At 49.9% G+C, this 21335-nt stretch overlaps 1 protein-coding gene across 1 annotated transcript in view; it reads left to right on the forward strand.

The window, feature by feature from the left end:
• The window catches only part of VASH2 (vasohibin 2), a 32454-nt gene that overhangs the window by 813 nt on the left and 10306 nt on the right, over positions 1-21335 (forward strand). Inside the window, exons 3-8 of the mRNA XM_006907714.3 lie at positions 45-274; positions 7889-7977; positions 11873-11929; positions 12472-12546; positions 18683-19064; positions 20391-20506. Of these exons, the coding sequence (XP_006907776.1) occupies positions 194-274; positions 7889-7977; positions 11873-11929; positions 12472-12546; positions 18683-19064; positions 20391-20506 (800 nt within the window). The 5' untranslated portion in view covers positions 45-193. The remainder of the gene's footprint in view (positions 1-44; positions 275-7888; positions 7978-11872; positions 11930-12471; positions 12547-18682; positions 19065-20390; positions 20507-21335) is intronic.

The raw sequence follows: 21335 nt of genomic DNA on the forward strand, positions 1-21335 counted from the left end.
GACCGGCTCCGCGGCCGACACTCACCGCTGCCCCCACCCCAAAGGCGCCAAAGGCACCCGGTCCCGGAGCAGCCACGCGCGGCCCGTGAGCCTCGCCACCAGCGGGGGCTCGGAGGAGGAGGACAAAGACGGCGGGGTGCTGTTTCACGTTAACAAGAGCGGCTTCCCCATCGACAGCCACACCTGGGAGCGCATGTGGATGCACGTGGCCAAGGTGCACCCCAAGGGGGGAGAAATGGTGGGCGCTATCAGGAACGCCACCTTCTTGGCAAAGGTCAGTGTCTTCCAAGGAGGGGGTGGGGTGGGCATTGACGGGACCATTTCAGCCTGTATGGAGCAAATAGAGGCAATTTTCATTTTCTGGTCCTGCTCCGAACTCCCTTTTACTCCCCGGCCTTCTCCACAGCCCCACCCCCTTTGCTTTATTGAGATATTTGCCTTGGAAGCCTTAGAAATGGGGGAGGGGGAGGTGGGTGCTTGCTGTCCTGGGACTGTAAGGTCAGGTTGTGCCAAGGTTTCTTTGAATCTCGAGCCAAAGTCTTATTTATTTACTCACCCCCATGTCCACCCTCCTTCAGCAAGAACTATAGCACCAGCCATGCCAAGAATGCATAGGCCCCTAGGGGGTCCCATCCTGCTTTTCCTGTCTGGAGTCTCTTGGTTCCCCCGCCCCCCCTTGGAAATGATTTATTAGGCTGTGAATGAATTTGCACTCAACCAGTCAGACTTCTCAGCGTGAATCATTTCTAGACTTTTTGCCAATTTTTTTTTTCTTTTTTTAATGACGGTGACTTTCACCTCTGAAACTTGCGAAGCAGTGAATTCTCTCTTTTTCTGGCTTATCTGGGCTCCGAGAAGAAAATGGAGTTTGGGCTATAGCTTTAAAAGGGACTTTCCAGACGTGATGAATTAGTCTCACTGGACAGAGAGAGAGGCTCACGAGTGAAACTTTCTACCTTGGAGAATAGCCAGTGAGCTGATTTGGTTTGGTGGCCAAGGATAACTTAGAAAAACGAAGGGAGGGAGATGTGCAGTGGTCACTATATGAAACATCAAAATGCAAAGTGGGGGAGAAATGCTGCGGAATCTGGGGAGGGGGAGCTTGTAGCATGGCAGATGGTTTCCCCTGCACCCTGGGGACACTAGCATGGCTGAGAAAATTCCTGGGCTGGTCTAGGAATGCCAGACCTGAGACTTGGAAGGCCATTTGGTTGAGTCCTCAACCTGGAGCATCTGGTGACCTGAGCATCTGAGCACTGCAGGCCAGGAAGCTGTGTGTGCCCTTGGGGGAAGTGACAGAGCCAGTAAGCATCCTGCTGCAATCAGTAGCTGTGTTTTATTACTCTGCTGGTCAAGTAAATCTTCACTGTGCCCAACAGAGTCTTGCCTGCTTTAGTGTCAGCCGTTATAACCCTTACCGAGTCTTCCTTGAGCATCAGAACAGCACTGGTCCTGGCCTGCCGCTCTGACTTCTGGACTTGTCCTTACTTAAAGGAGTCTTTTCTTACATAAGGAGGAGATGGAAGCCCTTAAACCTGGAAGAGAGGTGGCCGCAGGGGACAGAGGCCTTTTCCTACTGTCCTGTGCTGCTTTTCTAACTCAATGCCCTCAGCACTGACCATTGTGGCTTCATCCGTCTCCCAATCTTTTGTGTGGGGACCCCCTTTCTTTATGGGAATCAGGGACTGTATGTGCTGGTGGAGACCAGTTTCCCACCTCTCAGCAGAATTCCTTCCTCTTTCTGAAGACCTCCTGGGAACGGGCAGGGGACGGGGGAGCAGCTCATTGTCTCACAGGGCAGCTGGTCCCAGGCCTGGCCAGATTTGATTGGTGAGAAACTCCTAGACTGAACAGAAATCCTCCTTCTCCCCACCTAGTCACAAGTCACCACTGATGCTTGTGTCGCCCTTTGCACCAGGACAGCATGTGTCGACGTCCTTTGCTACTCACAGCTCCCTTTGAACGTCACGAGATGGAACTCTTTGAGTAAAGAAGGGACTGAATTTCAGTTCTGGCTGTGTTGTTCTAGCCTGTGGCCTTGATTACTCACTTAAAATCCTTGGCTTCAGTTTTCTTATCTTTAAAATGAGAGTAGACCGGACTTCATGTAAAGTTCTTTCTCACTCTCAGATCTCATGATGTTCTGACCCTTGAGTCTCAGGTCTCTAATTCTGACCCGCATGACACTAGACATGTCTGTGTGACGCTAGAGGTGCATTCCTCAGAGCTGTGACACTGTCAATCTGCATCTTCCTTTAGTCTTCTTTGTCCGCAGGCAACTCCTTTAACCTTTTATTATGTGTCATAGTTCCCTGATCAACTCACTCTCCTCGTCCTCTTTCTAGAATGATCGCTAGTTTGTCATCAATTAATCCCCTAAAATTAGCACATATGAAACACAATATTCTAAATGTTGTCTGAGCAGCTGAGGACACAGATCACTATTTCCTGAGACTTGTACTTGATACTTCCATTACCGCGGCTGGATGCTGTATTCTTAAAAAAGAGTGGCCCCTTTCTTTATAGAGTGGCCACATCACATTGTGACCTGAAAGTCACACGCAAACTCCGGCCAAGCCAGGACAAGCCCAGCTTAACCTGGGCACTGGCTTTTTGAACCTAAGAACTTAATATCTCTCTCTTACGTTGCATCATATGGTTAGTTCTCCATCCCCAACCCCATCATGGCATCTGCCTGTCTCTCTGGTCCCGACATTCCTCAAACTGACCCCTACATAGGCTCTGAGATGGGGACAAGTTCAAAAGCTCTCGTTTCCAGGGGGCACTCCTGTCTGATTCAGGGGCTATTCTTGCACTCGGCTTGGCAGACTGTTCCATCTTGGGCCAAGTTCTTTGATTCTTTAACCAAATCAATGTCTTACTGAGGACTTTGCCCAGAAGAAGAGTGGTCTGTCACGGTGGAAGGGTTGGAGAGTTTCAGGGAGATTAAGCATTTTTGGTAGTTGAATTTGGCAAGGAAGTGGACAGGGGAAGGTGTCACAGGCCTAAGAGGAGGCCTGATTGACACGTCCTTTGACTGCTAAACATTCTGTTAGCAGCCATGGTTAAGTTCTGCCCGAAGGTCCAGGTGCTCCCACCTAGTGGGGAGGGGACCCACCTGCTCTACAATCCTCTTAAATTTGTGGCCTCTGGTTACTGGGTTTGAAGTTCACAATTAACTAGGTGAAGGCCAGCGTTTCTCAGGGATAGTACAAGAAAGCAACTCCAGTCAGTTGGAGGATGATGGAGGATGGAAGTGAGGGGCAGAGAGGTGCCCACGCTGGGGTCGTTTCTTGCAGACCTCACATTCTTGTGCCTTGTGCTCACGTTGATCTCAAATGGTAAGTAATTTGCATTAGAGGATTCAGCTTTGCCCCAGTGAAGTGTGAGTGCTGTGGGGTGAGGCTTTGCTGCAGTCAGGGCTCCACTCCTGCCCCCTGCTGGTTCACTCTGGCAGCTCCCTCCTCCCCCGTCCTGCATTCGTCTGTTCTTGCTGCTCCTCCCGAGGTTGTGACCCCTGGGCCTTTGTACCAGGCCACTATCCACGATTCTTGGCTGCCCCTGATGCAGAGGCCTGGGGCCCGTCCTGGGCTCATGAGTGATGTTCCGTGCTCTCCAGGTTGCCTCAGGAGATTCTCCTGCCTGGTGCCCGCCCAGTGTACTTTTCAGAGCAGGGACAGCGAAAGGCTTTGCTTTCTCCTTGTTCTTTCTTATCAAAGATTCCTGATGCCAGGGGCTCTCGCTGCCTCCCTGGCTCCCTTCTGGCTTCCCCCTTCTCTCCCACATGGTGATGCCATGGTGATGATACACACTTGTGTCCATCCCCATCCCTTCCCCTTGCATTCTTCTGACAGGTCATTGTGTTTGGCAAGAATGGAGTGAAAGAGAGCTCGTCTACAAAAGCCTTGCCTGTGGTTTGTTTCATTGTTCTTGAATAACCAGTTTCCTGTCCCCTTCACTCTCTCCTTCTACAACCCCATCCCCAAGACCCCCACCCCCTGGCCATAGGCACGGTGCCTGTGTGGAGAGGGCCCTCTAGATTCTGCCTTCATCAGCTGGGCTGTGGCCTGAGGGGGCTGGATGCAGGTGGCATGAGGCAGGAACTTCGAGGGGAGGGTCCATGGAAAAGCTCGGTTAGAGTTTCAGGTGAAATAGGGCAGAAAAATAACATGAGGGACTTTCAGGATCCCCATCAGGGAGAAAACAAAAGGGGTGTGCCCTGGAATCTTCATAAAAAGGTACCAATTTATGTTCCTAACCTGCTGTCTGAGAGCACCCTCACCAACACTGAGTATCTACATATCGGAATATCTCTGCTAGTTGGAGAGGTGAAAAATGACATTTTGCTTTAATTTGTACTTCTTAAACTATCAGGGAGCTTGAATAATTTTTTCAAACATTTATTCCCTATTACATATCTCCTTTTGTAAATTGTCTTTTCATGGCCATTTTAGCAATTGTGGTAAAATATACGTAACGTATAATTTGCCATTTTAACCATTTTTTAAATGTACAGTTCTGTGCAATAAGTACGTTCACGTTGTTGTGCAACATCACCGCCTTCCATTTCCAGAATCTTCTCTTCCTCCCCAGCTGAGACTTTGTATTCATTAAACACTAACTCCCCATTTCTCCTCCTTCAGCCCCTGGCAACCACCCTTCTTTCTGTCTTTATGAATTTGACTACTGTACGAACCTCATATAAGAAGAGTCCTACAATATTTGTCCTTTGTGACCAGCTTATTTCGCCTAGGATAAGGTCTTTGAAATTTATCCATGTTGTAGCATGTGTCAAATATCCTTGCTTTTTATGGCTGAATAATATTTCATTGTGTGTATTCACCCCGTTTTATTTATCCATTTATCTGTTGTCAGACACTTGGGTTGCTTACACCTTTTGGGGCCATTTTTTTCTTTGCGGCCTGAAGAGTTTTCTTATCACTTTGTGTGAACTCTTCATGACTTAAGAAGATTAACTCATGGTCTCAGGGATAAGTGGATGTTTTCATCCTCTTTTTTGGGCGTGAGAAGGCGTCTTCGTGATGCTCCCCGTGTCCAGGGACTCAGGCTCTGCCAGTTCTGTTTTCCAGTTGCTGGAAAGGGAAGACCTTTCAGGCTTCCCCATTCTAGACCCCTGAAAGCACACTGCTGGTCAATAATAACACAGCTAACACTTAAAGAGCACCGAGCGCCGGGCCCCAAGTTGTCTGCTTTATACATTAGGTCATCTAATCCTCGTAACCATCCCAGAAGGCTTGAAGTAGATGATATTCTCCTCTTTTATCACGAAGGAAATGAAGGCTTAGAGAGGTCATGCAGCTTGACCAGGGTCTTCAGCCAGCAGGTGACAGAGCAGGATCTCAAACCTTGTTGTGTGGGATGCGTAATCACACCCCAAGGAGCCCACCTGGTTAACAGTCCATGGTCCTGTGGGGGCACTGGCAGCCCGAGGGGCTGGTTGGGAGCTGAGCCGCAGCCTGAGCCCCAGTCAGGGTGAGTGGTGGCAGATGACATCACCCCCTCAGCAGTCTCAGCTCCTCTCTCCACCACGGCTCTGCTCCCCAGCTGGGGTTTGGGGAATGTGGCCCCAGCTGGGGTTTGGGGAATGTGGCCGCAGCTCCTGCACTCACTCTCTGCAGGGGCTGAGGTAACCAGGCAGCTGTTTTTAAAAGCCCTTGGGCGCCACAGGGCTGCTAGTCTAAGGACCAGCTGCCTCCTGACTCCTACTCCATCATCCGGCTCTTGTGGTCTCTGTTGGGCTTGGGAGAATCAAAATAATTCGGAGGTCAGCCCCCATAGCTGACTCAGAACCCTGTCACTCTGGCCACCTCAGGGCTCTGGCCAATGACGCCCTGCCTCTGGCGGCCTGTGATTTTATGGGGCATTTCCCCATGCTTACCAGATTTTCTATTAAATAGATACCAACAGCACTTTTCTTGTAGAAATATGCTCGTGCCTTAATGAACTGTGTCATCTCCTCCCTCCCTTCCTCTATGTCTGTGTCCCCTTCCCCTTTGTACCTGCTCTAGAGCTTGCGACACGGGGGGTGCTGAAGAGATATTCGTCCACGTCTCCCCTGTCTCCTCACTTCTCTGTAAAATCTCTGGAACATTCTTACACAGAATTCCATGTTTGGGTAGATCAGTGGATGTTACTGCAAAAAAAAAAAAAAAAAAAAAAAAAAGCCAGATACTTCCTGGTGTTTGTTAGGGCAGAAAACAAAGGATACTCTTCATATTTTGACTTGCTGGGGGTGGCAGTTGAGCAAATGTTCAAATTAGAACATTTTGCTCCCAAAAATGACTCTTCTAGGCAAGAATGTGAGTTGAGTTGATATGTTGTAATCAAATGTAGTTCACAGAACAGCTGTGTGTGTGCGCACACACTCTTACATTCACACGTACAGACACACACACACACACACACACACACACACACGGCAACTTGGCTGTGAAGTGGGAAGTGTAACTAGTTTCCTTTCTGTCAAAGGGGCAGTAGGAAGTTTCGAAGATGAGAGAACAGGCACTGAGAGGTGGCATTTTAAGTAAATGCAGCGCGCAGCACAGGGTGTAGGGGTGTGGGAGCCCCCCCCACCCCTCTCAGGCTGGGGGAGGGGGTAGCCGCCCTGCAGCTTCTCTGTGGGGCCTGAGCCCGGGGGTCTGGAGAGCTCTGGTGCCCAGCCATGCTGCTCAGCACCATCCCCATGTCTGTTCATCAGCAGCTTCATCATCCATCACTTAAGCCCTAAATCCCCGGGGCCTCCCTTGCGTCTCCTCCTGGGATAGAGCTAATCTGTCCCGAGGCCCCTTCTGCTCCTCCCTAAGCAGCGTAAGCCTGGAGGAGCCTCCTCTCTCCATCCTGACAGCAGTACCGCAGCGGCCAAAGACCCACGTGGGCTGAGTGTCTCTGTCCCCAACAGCCCCACCCCACCAGAGAGGCAAGGTAAAGAGACAGACACATAGGGGAATAAAGCAGAAACGCCCCTCGCTTCCCCGCAGCAGTCTGGTGGGCAGCCCCGGCTTGTTCTCGCCCGTGGCCCTGTTGGCAGTGCTGCTCAGAGTCCAGAGGTGTCTTAGCTCGAAGTTCCAGACCAGAGGCGTTTACCGCCCCCTCCCTGTCCTTGCCTGCATTGCTCCTTTCTCTTCCCCGAATGCTGTGCAGACACTCAGTGAGTGTCGACTAAGCGGCAGACTTGGAAACAAGGAGATAATCGAGCAGCCGTGAGGGGTAAAAGGCTGAGACGGGCTCATGAGTCAGAGGAGCTGCACGTAGCTGGGAAGAGTCGAGGCAAGAGGGGAATTGTTCCTAATTCATTTGGGGCCAGCCTCGGGGAGAGGACTCGGTGGGCGTGGCGGAGCGTGGTGATGAGGAGAAATGGCAGCCCTGGTGCCATGCTGCATTTCTTCTGGGCACCATTCACCCTGTGTTCAGTGGCGCCCTGGAGTGGAGCACGTATGTAGGTCACGCCAGCCATGCAGCAGAAGGTGTAGACGTGCAGTAAGTGCGAGGCTTAATGGCGCACCTCTGCCAACATCCTGGCCCATGCTCAGGGGTTTGGGGATTGTGGGGATACTATAGGATGTGGTCCTGCTGAGGCTCCCGTGGGGAGGCTGGCTGTGTTTACACTCACATGACGCAGAGGGCCTTAGAGAGCCACTGTGACCTAGGGCCGAGTGTGTGTAGATGGAATGCTGAGGGAGACTTTTAGCAGAGACTCACGGGTGTGGGAGGACCTTGTTCAGGAGGCACCGCTTAGCAGGTGACCATGCCAGGGTGCCCACCTGCTCTCAGGAGCAGCTCTCTAGTGGTCTCAGCCCTGGGCCTGTCCCCAGGCCCTGGCCCTCAGAGCATCTCCTTGATAAAAAGGTCTCTCTCTACTTCTCTGCAGCCTTCAGTGCCCCAGGTTCCAAACTACAGGCTGTCGATGACCATCCCAGACTGGCTCCAGGCAGTCCAGAACTACATGAAGACACTACAGTATCCTTCCAACCAGGGTCTGAGCAGACCCAGCCAGGGGACAGACGTGGTGATCGCAAGCTTGGGTGGCATGTCTGTCCCCAGCTGGTCAGCAAGTGCTCTCTAAGGTTGGTGAGGGCGGGCATGGAGGGATGTTCCTACGTGAGAGCCTAGAAGGAGTGATCGTAGAGGATGTAATTGCGATGATCAGACCCTTCTCCCTTTAGGCGGGACAGCAAGAGGGCAGCGAGGCAGTGGGGGGCCACCTTGAGCCTCCCCCTCTTTCTCTACCTTCTCCTTCTGGTTGTCTTTCCCTCCTCTCTTCCTTTACTGTCTTTCTCTCTCTCTCTTCACCCCTAGTCTTCCGTTCCTTTTCTTTCCTCTCACTTTTTGCGTTCATCCTGACCACTCATAATCTCCATGAGGCCCACTTGCCTTTGGCCCCCCAGCCAACCAGACTGGTGGCCTTGCTCCATTCTGCATGAACGAGTGGGGCTTTGGGATGGGGGCCCTCTCCCCTCGCTTGAGCTTGAGGAATGGCCGAGGGGCCCTGTGGGTTCAGAATGCGTTCAGACCAGCCAGACTGTGGTTCTTTTCTCTGCCACTGTCCTCAGGTCATGTGCAGTCAGGATTAGATCAGCTCTGAGGGCCCACATGAGCAACACTGTAGAACAAAGGGGCCGAGGCGGATGGCCTGCTGGCCGCTTCTGGTGTTTTATCAGGAATGGGAGTCAGATGGGAGCTGGGCAGGCAGAGGTGTACATGAGAGGGACAGGCTGTTTGCCCAAGCAAGTCAGTAGGATCTCAGAACTAAGCCAGCATCAGACTCCCTGCAGAGGCAGCTGCCACCGCCCTAGGCCCTCAGCGCATTGTCCTGGAGATCAAGCCTCTACTGACCTCTGTCCTTCCTCCTCAAAGAACTAAGCAGAAAGGATTTCATGGGGCACTGACACATGTCCACAAGCCCCAGAAGCGGCCCCTCCTCTTGGTGCTATAGGCAAGAATCTTTCCTGTGGATTTCTGTGACTTCCCTGATGGGATGGGTACTACCAGCCGGGAATAACACCAGTTCCCTCTCTTTTGGGTAGGCAGGTTACTTGATTAGCCTCTCAGTTCTCACGTGACAGATTATGAACTCCCCTACATGGCGTCTTCCCAGTGGAATCCTAAAGCAGTATTCCAGGGAGAAGGCAGCGCCAGCCTCCAGGCGTGGAGCAGACAGCCCCAGCCGCGGGATAGCTATCTGGCGTGCTGACCCCCCAGCTGAAACTTCACATGGGGAGCCCCATGTGGTCCGGGAGCACAAACTGCTGCCAGGGTAGAAGGCCTGGACCCCAAGAGCTGAGCCTTTCTGGATGTGACCGAGACCTCACAGAATATTCCAGAAAGTGATAGAAATTAGAGTGGCTCCCCATTTCTGCCTAAGACATGGTCTTCACAAGGACCACTGGCCAGGGGTTAAAGAGAGTGAACCTGGCCGGAAATGCACCGATGGGGGCAAATCTGCGTGTGCCTTATACGTCATCTGCCCTTTCTCCTATAAACCCCACAGCACGTTCTCAGCCAAGTTTTCACTGTTGTCCTGAAGGATCTGCTTTTTAAATTTATTTTCTCTTCTCTGATGAGTTGTGACGGCCACTGACCTAGATCACTGACTGTAGAGAGGGCGGAGAAAGGAAAGCATCAGCAGGCTGCTGGGACCATGCTCCCTGTCACCTGGCCGCTAGGGCCGCCACACAAAGAAAGTGGAGTGTGGCCTCTCATTCTGCCTTCTTACATTTATTTAGTTCCTTGGGACTTCCTACTGCTTTGTTCTGAACACAGTGACTGGTGCTAGAGTATGGGGACCGCTTAGGGCCAGCCCTAACTCTAGATGTGCTTGGCTGGCAGTGGGGACGTGAGAGGACAAATCCTGCCTTTCCTTCTGACAGCCTCAGATCATTGGCTACGAAGAGTGCTGATCTTGTCTGGGGTTCTGGAAAGAGGTGCCTCCTGAGCTCTGCGTGGGAGGAGCCTTCTGAGGGTGGACTTGGGCTCAGTGAGTCTCTTACTCTGAAGGTGGTGTTAATAGGAAGCATTCCCCCCGGCTTGCTTTCAGGGGCTACTGACTGTTAGTAACAGAGAAAAGATGGCCAGGTAATTTATTATTATTTTATTATAGGTTTGTCTGACATTACGCATTAGATATATAAACTACATATATATAAATAGAGAAAGTTGGGCATATACCTTGATTTTTTTGCCAATTGAATTCTACTTTAAATATACCAGGAATCTCATTGTTTGAGTGAAACCTTTGGTACAGTAAAGTAATAAAATAATATAAAAAATAACTTTACAGTGAGAATAAGTAGCTCCTCATTTTTCTCTTTTATTTCCAGGGGTTCGTATGTTGTATTTTTTAAAAGCTGGGCAAGCCTGAATTTGTTCCTGGTTATCCTTATGGCCATGCCGGTAATTTCCAGACTGCTGGTGAGCTTGTTCAAATCAGCTGCTGGCCCTCACCCTGGAACTTCTAATTCAGCCATCTAAGATGGCGTGACTCTGAATGGCATCTAGGGTTAAAACCATGACCTGAAATCAGAATCTTCAGGAGTGAAGCCCAGAATCTGCTTGTAACGAGCTCCTCAGGTGGTTGTTATATGTGCTCGTGTATGAGTGGGAATCCCAGCTGTTCTCAGAGGGTGTGCAGTGTCTTTAGGTGGTCGGCATCACCCACCTTCTGCACTGCCTCTACCACTGTTGGTGGGGGCACACATCTAATATCTGAGTGGGAATACTAGCTGTTCTCAGGAGGATGTGCAGTGTCTTTAGGTGGTCAGTATCACCCACCTTCTGCATTGCCTCTACCACTGTTGGTGGGGGCACACATCTAATCTCATACACCCACTGCATCTGGGATACCAGTTCATGTTTCATTGGCACCTTCCCAATATGCACTTTCCTATGGGATTTTGTTTGAGGCAGGATAGGGAAACATGCAAAGCAACTTTTCTTTAGGCTCTGAAAAATTAAGATCCACTCTCAGAGAGCATGACATCAGGGAATCTTTGGTGTCCTTCAGGGTGACCTGGTGCAGGCTTGTCAGTCCCTGAGACCTTCTTGGTATCCAGCTAAATCCCAGGTTGTGGATAATGTTGTCATCTTCTCAGGTTTAGTAATCAATGTCAAGTGTCAGGTCAGGCGTAACATGAAAGCGATGTCTCCACAGTAAGCTCTGTTGCAGAGTCTGTGTGCTACTGAGAAACCCTATTGCCATACATCTACCCTTCTATCCATCATCCTTCCATTTCTTCTATTTCATCCATCCATCCATCCATCCATCCATCCATCCATCCATCCACCCACCCACCCTTCTGTCTATCCATACAGCCAGCCAGCTTTCCATCCATCCATCTACCCTTCCATTCCATCAATTACATTCATCCTTCCTTCCTTTAATCTATCCATTTATCTATCCATCCATCTATCCACTTACCCTTCCACCCATCCACACATTTATTCATGCATCTGTCCACCCATCTCCCATTCATTTAATAATATTTGCTAACTGGAATATGTTGGCTGGTGCCAAGCTTTATGGGTGATATGAAGATGATAAATAAATGGTCTCAACTCTCAAATAGCTTGTAGTCTAGTTGGTGAATTAAGACATGTATTCAACTAACCAGAATCCAGAGCAGATTGAAAGTAGCTATTATAAAGGTCCAGTGTGCTTTGAGGCCTAAGTTAGAAGTTAAGTTTCCAGGGCAGGACAGTGAGGAGTCAGAGGCTGTCGACTACCTCTGGCTACTGGACACTATCTGGAAAGTCCCTACTTCCTCATCCTACTGAGAAATCAATGCATAGCTTCCTCTGCTGGATTCCTGGGACCTTCGGAGTTTTCTGTCACTTTCCCTTTACATACTTCACACAGATACAATCATACAGGGACCCAGTTCTTTGAAATTAGGAAAATGAGACCTCTGAGTGGGTAAGTGGTGCATGATCTGCGGGCAAGGTGACCTCTCTCCTACCTGAGAGCTGCCAACTCCTCCTACGCTCCCACCCTGCATCTCAGGGCTCAGATATCCTACCTAGTCTGTCGGGGTGGAGAATGGGGGTTGCCTAGGGCCATGTTGGAGGTGGGGCTGGGGTCCGGCCCCTCTGACAGCTAGACTCAGTGGTGGAGACTAACTCTAACAGGGCTCGGGGGAGGCCTATGAAATTTGTTTCCTGTGGCCACCTTTACTTGCTTTGTGTTGTGCTCCTTGTCCTGGGGCATGTGGGAGGAGGCTATGGGATATGGGCACTAACATCCAGGAGCTAGCTCTTGAAGAGAGAGGGGCGGAGAATTTAGGATTTGGGTTGTGCTGAGAGCAGATGTGCTTTGGCCCTCTCCTGCGAGGTGAGTTCTTCCTTTCCCTCCGTATTCCTGCATGGTGCCTGGTGCGGAGATGGGCATGATGATGGATTGACAGACCACCTGCATCAATAAATAAGTCCTGAGATCCTTTGCTGTGCTCTATCCTACAGGTTGATGGAAACAGCGAAAGAAATGACTCGAGAGTCCTTGCCTATCAAATGCCTTGAAGCTGTCATCCTGGGCATGTATCCTTTAAGTTATGTTTGCTTAAGTTTACTCCTTAGACAGTGGTCTCACTATGAGGCTGGTTGTGCCTTTAACATCCTAGATCCACAGAAATGATGGCTGTTGTCTCCTTGGAGGAAAGTATCAAACTCTCCTGATGCTTCTCTTTAACTTCCACCATCTGGAGTTGAACAAAGTCAGAGCTTGGTTCCTTGGACCATCATCAGTGTAACTTGTTAGCTAAAGCCTGCATCAGGGCCAGCTCTCAGGCCAGCCTCACTAGTCATAAGGAGAATTCTAACTTAGAGGAAATAGAGTTTATATCCTTGTTTTTTGCATTGACCTGGCATGGCAACGGGAAAGACACTGAAGGGGAAATGAGATCCTCCAAACCCATCTCCAGGGGAAATTCTGAGAGCGGGTTGTGGAAGGGACCATGCAATGTTCTGACTCTACGGGACGTAGAGCTGAAACAAGGATCTCGTCCCTCCCACACTTTCTGTCCTGACTCCTGGACATATTTAGCCTGAGGTGAATATGGTCCAGAAAACTGTGGCGGTGCTGACTTATTAGTGGCGATGGCCGTAGAACGTGATCTGACAGGAGAGCAAGGGGACACCCAGTCCTTTGGGGTGGGTGCCTGGAAGGGACAGCGACCAAGGAAACATGGCAAGTCATGAGCTTGAGAGGAGGTTCCAGGTAAGACCAGTTCGGTCCTTAGTGCTATGCTAAGTGCGACCTTTTTCCAAAAGGCGTTGGGCAGCCCAGATGAAAGCTCTGGAGCAGAGGTGACACTTCGGAGAGGTAGCTCTTGGTGCAGATTGAAGGACAGACTGGCAAAGGCTGGGGATGGATCTGCAGGGCCAGTTAGAAACTGTTGCACGATGGACATGGGGATGGGAAATGGGGGTGCCTAAACTGTGGTCCTGGCAATGGGAATGGATTTGAGGGGACGGTGTCAAGAAAGATGAAGGCAGTAGAATTTACAGGACTTGGAGGCCAGCGGGGTGAATTTGATGAGGAAGGAGTCAACACACGTTTCTGGACTGGATGAGTCTGGAGGGTGGGCTGCAGAAAAGAGAGTGGCAGAGAGGTGAGGTAAAGACCTGAACTAAAACGGCAGCAGTGAAGGTGGAGAGAAGGAGCTAGAGGTGTCAACACCACTTGCAGCTTATTAGGTATGAGGAGTTAGGAGAAAGAGGCTGTGACTCCACTTATCTGGCTTAGAAAACTGGGTGGTTGGGTAAAAATGCCAATCTGAGAGAAGGACTTAAAAAGGAGGATCAGATTTATGGGGAGGTGAGTTCAGATTTGCACATGTTGAATTTGAGGTTCCTGTGGGTGTCGCGGTGGGATATTTCCAGTGTGGAGCTCAGGATGGGACTCCGTGCTGGAAATACAAGTTTGGGAGCTGTGAGTATTTAGGGGATGGTAGATGCTGTTCAAGGAGCGAGAAGAGAAAAAGAGCAAGGATGAAATCTCACTATTTTTTGGTCTCATTGGATGCAAAATGCCCATGAATGAGACTAAGAAGAACAGCTCAAGAGGTAGAAGGAAAACCAGGAGAGGAAGGAGATGCAGCAGTCGGCAAAAGGACGGATGGCTCAGAACCAGGCCGGGGACAGTGGGACACACCTAGTCTGCTTTCCTGATCTCCTGGACACTTTTTATGGAAAGAGGAATTTCTGTGCCTCTGTGGTCCGGTCCACAGAGCACTGGCAGCCCTGATCGGAAATGGTTATTCACAGGTGCCCAGGCTGGCATTTGAAAAATGGAAACTTGAGCCTTATTGAGGCCCCTCCCTAACTCACCTTTCAGACCTCCTCTTTGCTCCCCGCAAAGGAGATGAAATGTGTATCTGGGAGCCCAGCAGGATGTCTGGGGGCAGCAGATGGCTCAGCTCCCCCACCTGGTGGCAGGAGTCAGCCACAGCTGTTGGGCAGAGCCTCCTGCAAGTTTAACGGGGTTGAACTATCAATCTTTGGGGATTTGCTGGTGGAGATCAGTGGGGGCGGATCACAAGTGCAGGCCCTTTACCAGGCGGACTAGCTCACGCCAGAGCCGCTGCCGATAGATGTCTGAGTGCAGCTGGACAGAGGTTGTCTTGCTTTATGTAACAGTCGTGTGCATAGTAGTCTTGTGTCTGTGCAATTTTAGAAATCCAAGCCTTACAGTAGGTTACAGGAATTACCTAAAACTTTGTGGGACTGTGGGGACAGACCTGTGACCAGCCTTGGCCTGTCCAAATCCGAGGTAATGTGTTCTTGCTTTCCCTTTTTTCTTACCGGTGTGACATTTCAGAAAAGTGCAGGGAAGGTGGAGAGGCTCAGCTCACGGTGCTGAACGCAGGGAAATTTGACTCTTGGATACAGACAAGAAACATAGACCTGAATTCTAAAAGTTACAGCATCTTTGTCTTTGCTCTTTGCTCTGTGTCAGCATCGCTGTGCCCTGCTTTCCTCTCGGGCACAGTGAAGGACATGACACAGGTCCTGGGAAACAAGTGGTGACAACCCTGAAACAGGTCTGCTTGGCGGCTGCGGGGAAGCCCGTGTCCTTCCTCGTTTTCTCTTGGTCGACATTAGCCTGGAGGTCAGGATTCCTTCTCGAAGAGCCTCTTCTTTTAATCTTGCTTGAATGTGTGTGCACTTTTACCTGTGTGTTGGAGAGAGAGACCTCTGGTTCCAGATTATCTTCTGAATCCTGGCAGTCCCTCGGGGGCCATCGCCGACCTTGGTGGGGTCTAATCATGGTCCTAAAGTACTGTGGTTTGCTCATGGAACAGGTACGTTAGTGGAGGCAGGTTACGCACACCCCTCGCAGGCTGGATGTGGACAGATCTTCCCGGAGCTTGGGGCTCGGCTGCTCCCCCTTCCCTAGGAGATCTCAGGTGGACTCCCTGCCCTCATCTCCCCTTCCTCTCCCCTCCCTCTTGGTTCCCAGTTGTTCCAAGGCTTTACTGATGGCCACAGTGATGGAACACATCCTAGAGATTGGTGACTTGTAACTGGTGGTCTCTCCCGTCTCCTCCCCACTCCCACTTTTCCATAAGACTAATTTTTGGGCCTCTTCTCTCTTTGAGGTCTCCAGGCTTGTTTCTCTTACAGCATATATCACATTGTGTGTGTGTGTGTGTGTGTGTGTGTGTGAGAGAGAGAGAGAGAGAGAGAGAGAGAGAGAGAGAGAGAGAGAGAGAGAGAGAGAGAGAGAGAGAGAGAGAAGAGTAACGTAAATTTACCATTTTAATTATTTTTAAGTGTCTAGTTCAGTGGCACTGAGACCATTAACTGTTGTGCAGCCATCACCACCAACCATCTCCAGAACTTCCTCTTCCCCAACTGAAACCCACACCCACCAAACACTGACCCCCACTTCCCCCTCCCCCCAGCCCTTGGCAACCACCATTCTACCCTCTGTCTCTGTGAATCTGACAACTCCAGGTATCTCATAAAGTAGAAGTATATAGTCTTTGTCTTTTTGTGGCTGGCTCGTTTCACTTAGCATAATGTCCTCAAGATTCATCCATGTTGTAGCAAGTGTCAGAATTCTCTTCTTTTTTTAAGCCTGAATCGTATTTCATTGTATGTATAAATCACATTCGTTTATCCATTCATTCATCTATGGACATTTGGGTTGTTTCCACCTTTTGACTATTGTGAATAATGTGGCTATGAACATGGGTGTGCAAATATCTGTCCAAATCCTTGCTTTTAATTCTTTTGGGTATACACCTAGCAGTGGAATTGCTGGATCATAAGGTAACTCAATGTTTAATTTTTTGAGGAACCTCCATACTGATCATATTGTGTCCATTTTGAGTCTGTCTCCTCACCAGACTTCCAGAGAAGGGCTTCATTCTTTAGCGCCCAGCCCTGCCCAGCAGGCTGTCTGGCACAGGAGCCGCCCACTCAGTAAGTGTTTGTTAAACTGATTTAAACAACTTTCCCTTATTCCAACCTCGGATAACTCGTCCCAGAAAGCAAGAAAGAATTTATGTGAGAGGGCTCAGAAGGATGTGATTTCACTCCCTGACTGCCAGCTAATCTCACATGACGAAGTGGAGAGAAAGCAGGTAACTGTTGTTATAGAGCGGAGCCTCTGTGATTACATCGAGGGCAGAGGACAAGGCTGACTTCATGGCTGGGGCTGGGTTCTGTCAGCTGCTTTCTATTAAAGGTACTGGGATGAGCCCCCTGCTGAGTGCAGTCCTTTTAAGTGTAAGGAAATGGATCCTCACAATCTAAGGTTCCTTCCCTCAGCAAGCATTAACCAAGCACTTCCGTGTGCCAGGATCCTGCTATGCCCTTTGGATGGAAAGATGCACAATCCCAAGATACAAACAAACAATTAGAATGCCGGATGAATAGGACCAGGTGCTGTTGGAGTTCTTGCGGGGGGTGGTGGTGGTAGAGGAATACCTCATGGGCTGAGGAAGGTCAGGGAAGGTATCACACCCAGGAATGGATATCAGTGAGGCTGTTCCAGTCAGCGTGCAGCCTGTGTGAACCCCGGGAGTAGAGGGAGCAAGCCCACAGCATCCTTATCACTCAGGATTCTCAGGAGACCCCAGAGATCTCTGCTGGATTTGAATCCCCCACACTGTAAAACTGCTGGTGAGTGAAGCCATAAAAGAGCAGGGACATAATGTAGTACAGGGTGTGTTTAGTGGCATGTCTTTGGAAAATGTCATAGATCACTTTGATCTCACAGCTTTGCAATGTAAAGGTCATTTAAATGTCGTTTAAAATTTTCAGTTATATTTGGCCTTGTATTATGGGGCAATATGTGTGCTGAGGGCAGTGGACATAGACCTGTGGTTTTTTTTCTGGTCTGGCGTATCCTTCAAAAATGTCACAGGTCTGCTGTAGGGTAGGGTGCTAGGCCAGGGAGTGGGGGAAATGAGACTGTACAAAGGAATGACGAGCAGGGACCGAATCATGACAAGACTTTGCTAAGGGATTTAATTGGCTCAAGTCCCGGAGAAGATGAGAGACAGTGAAAACTTAAGCAGTAAAGTGACATGTACCGAATGTTGTCAGTAGATCATTCTGGCCACTGTGTGGAAAGTATATTGGAGTAAGAGCAAGAAATGGCGAAGATGGATTTTCAGAGAGTGGAGAACGGTACCCATATGCTGAGCACTTACCATGCAGAAGCCACCATGTTCAGCACCTGGATTATTCTTTATCATAGGAACACTTGGGAGTGACCAAAGATTTCCAGCGGAGGAGTGACTTTATAAGTTTCCAGTCTTCCTCTCCAGAGAAGCTGGGTCCTTGTGCCACCACGGCCTTGCCAGGGCTGTCCAGGCACTTCGAGATGGTCTTGAGGATGTGGTGCCTCTTGTCCCTTGTCCCAGGACATGGAGTCAGTGGGGCAGTTACTGGGAGCTGCACCCTGAAGGGTTACCGGGCCTAAACTTGAGGTAAGAGTGAAGAGACTGGGTTATTCCATCCAAAAGGGCCAGATACGTGGAGAGATCTTAACTGTGACGCCAAGTGTGTTGGGGACTGAGGGGAGCCTGAAGTTCGGGTGTTACAGACAGCGTTCTGTGTGGTACCCAAGGCCTCTGTCATTGCCGTGACGGGGCCAATGAGAAGAGCAGACGAGGTGCATGTATGACCCATTCTGATACCTTTCTGTCCCTTACCGTCTCGATTATCAGCCAGTCTGTCTCTTTTACAGCTCCGTTGCCTTGTCTTGATTCTGTTTGTCATTTCTCCCCTGAACCATTGCGGAGACCTTTAATTCCTGGTCTGTCCCACATACTCCAGCCAGAATTAACTTCTGGGATGTCATCCCAATTGCACGCACACAAAAAACCTTTAATAGCTTGTCATTCCCTGTAGAAAACCAAGGGAAGCAAAAGTACCTTGTTCCTGTTTTGTTTTACCTTTATTTAATTACTAAAGAAGATGGCAAGTTTTCCCTCTTTGTCCCATATTAATTTGGTTTGGGTTTGTACCATGTCATATAGGTACTCCAAGATAATCGAGTGAATCTTTTATAAGAGGATTAGTCGGGGAAGGTTAGATGCGGGCCTGCTCAGAGGCAGAGGAGTGGGTTCACTGACCTACGGGCCACTTTCGCTTCCTGGGAGTCCAGGCTCTGAATGTTCAAGGCCTCCTTTCTCTTCCTTAACTCAGATTGTCTAAGATACTTAACCAATGGACAGCCTTCCATTGAGCGCTTCCCCATCAGCTTTAAAACCTACTTCTCAGGAAACTACTTTCACCATGTTGTGCTGGGGATTTACTGTGACGGCCGCTATGGCTCTCTGGGCATGAGCCGAAGAGCTGAGCTGATGGACAAGCCGTTGACCTTTAGGACTCTGAGTGACCTTATCTTTGACTTTGAAGACTCCTACAAGAAATACCTGCACACAGTCAAGAAGGTCAAGATTGGGCTGTACGTCCCCCATGAGCCTCACAGCTTCCAGCCCATCGAGTGGAAGCAGCTGGTTCTCAATGTCTCAAAGATGCTGAGGGCTGACATCAGGAAAGAGCTGGAGAAATACGCCAGGGACATGAGGATGAAGGTAGGTGCCAGGAAGGTAAACGAGCGAGGGATGCAAGGGAGCTCTTGCCCCATCTTTCCCTCTCTCCCTCCCCCTCCCTCCCTTCTGTTCCCCCACCCCTTGCCCAATGCGCCATTTTTCTGGGATGGTCAAAGGTTCTTGAGGTTATCTTGCTTGGTAGCCGCCCTATTAAAACAAATAAACAAAAAAAATAAAAGTCATTCTCTGTTTAACATGGGCTATTATTAAAGTCTCTCTTTGTGTATATTACTTCAAACACCAGAGTGAAAGTCAACTTAGATGTTTTAGTCAAAGCAGTGTCTTGGCTGGCGTTTTCTTCTGTGAAATCAATCTAAAGTGTTAGTCACTTTATCTAGGGCTCTAGTTTTTGTCCTCTTTTGTTCTGTTTTGTCTTTCTGATAGAGTGGCCAATCAACCCAGTTTCCCTGAAACTGAAAGGTTTCCCAGGACATGAGATTTTCGGTACTTGAAGCCAGGAAAGGCCCAGGCAAACCGGGATGAGTGGGTCTCCCTGCTTTGTGGCCTGTTTCAGAGTCACATTTTACCTCTGCTTTGCTCTATGAGTTGCAAAGCCCTTTGGCAAAAAATTCTGACCTGGTGTCACAATACCAAAGGAGCGTGCGCTGTGCTGGCTGTATATAAACTGTAGTCATAAGCCCTTCTTCCCCCTACCATGTCACTTCCAAGGTGACATGATGCCTGCTTGTCCGTGTCCCTCCAGGGCTTGTGGAGTCACTGAGAGAAAGCCTGAGCGGACACTGAGGACCACAGGGGAAAAGGATTATCTGAATTCCGGCTTAGTTATGTTTAGCACATGAGGACTTGTCATCCTCACTCTGCGGGACCTGGAATGGAGATTCTCGATAAATTGAAACCACTCTGTGCATGTGTGTGGGTGGCAGAGTCAGGGGAAGAACCAGCTGGTTTCTGGGGCACCATAGCTGGGACTTTGCCTTCGTGAGAGAGGAACTTGCTGAGCAACCAGACACAGCCCCTCCGAGGCTGAGGCGCTAGGCTCTGCACCTCTCTCTGCCTTGGAAAAAGGGGCACAGTGTAATCACATCTCCTGGGAAGTAGTCCCTTTGCTTCTCACCAGTGCAGAGTGAGAGAGGAACATCTGTGTCTGAGACCTCCTCCTGGAGGTCTTCCAGCTCAGCACCCTCTAAGCCATGAGTGGGCTGGGGGCTGAGACGTGAGGGTGGGCTCCGTTAGGAATTTTCCAGCTCAGCGCCCTCTAAGCCATGGGATTGTGAGTGGGCCGGGGGCTGAGACGTGAGGGTGGGCTCCGTTAGGAACCGGCGTGGTAATTCGTCATATCTCCTTCAGATCCTGAAGCCTGCCAGTGCCCACTCTCCAACCCAAGTAAGAAGCCGGGGAAAATCCTTGTCTCCCCGAAGGAGACCGGCAAGCCCCCCAAGACGGCTCGGCAGGCGAGACAAATCGTGAGTAGTGTCTCCTCAAAGCCCAACTCAGGGCCCAACACACACATTCCTGGGGTTGTCCTGGCCCGTGGGGACAAAGCTGGGTCCCGGACGTGGCGTTTGAACCAAACGGTGATTTCCGAGGGGACTGCCTCTCTTTCCAGGGACATCTCTTATGGGAAAGGATCCACCACATCACCCCCATTGCTCTCGCTCTACCGACCGTGAGCTGTAGGTACCGCTGGAAGGATGAGCCCCAGACGGTGCGAGATGATAATAGCCTGAAATCCTGGCAGCGTGACAGGAGAGCTGGACTTAGAATTAGGAAACTGGGTCTGGAGCCAGCTCAGCCACTGATGAGCTGCGAGACCACAAGAGTGTTGTGAAACCTTTCTGGGCTCAAGTTCTCTCATCCCAAACGTGGGATTGTTAGAATTGATAAACCTTCCTAAAACTCTGTAGCCATATTTGCCCAGCAGAAAGAGTGACTGCCCTCCATGGGCGGTGGCATCATAAACCCCACAGGCTCATCCTCTTCCTTGGCCGACTCTACCCTCCCCTATTTTAGCCCTGAGGCCAGTGATTCTACACCTACTTTTTAGATCAAAATGACCCACTTAATAAATGACAGATCGGAGATGTTGAGGATGCCCAAAGTAACTAAGGATAACCCACTGGCAAATATTTGGGCCATAATTATACTGGGAAAAAATAATACTTTTATTAATAACAGCAGCATACTGTGTCACATGAGGTTCTCACTGTGCCGGGGCCATGTGGCACAGTGCACAGAGATCCAGGTGAGCGGCCTGGGCATGTCCTTCAGGAGCCCTTGTTTTCTCATGCGAGA

The sequence above is a fragment of the Pteropus alecto genome, unplaced genomic scaffold (assembly GCF_000325575.1).
Source record: "Pteropus alecto unplaced genomic scaffold, ASM32557v1 scaffold101, whole genome shotgun sequence".
NCBI classification, from domain to species: Eukaryota; Metazoa; Chordata; class Mammalia; order Chiroptera; family Pteropodidae; genus Pteropus; species Pteropus alecto.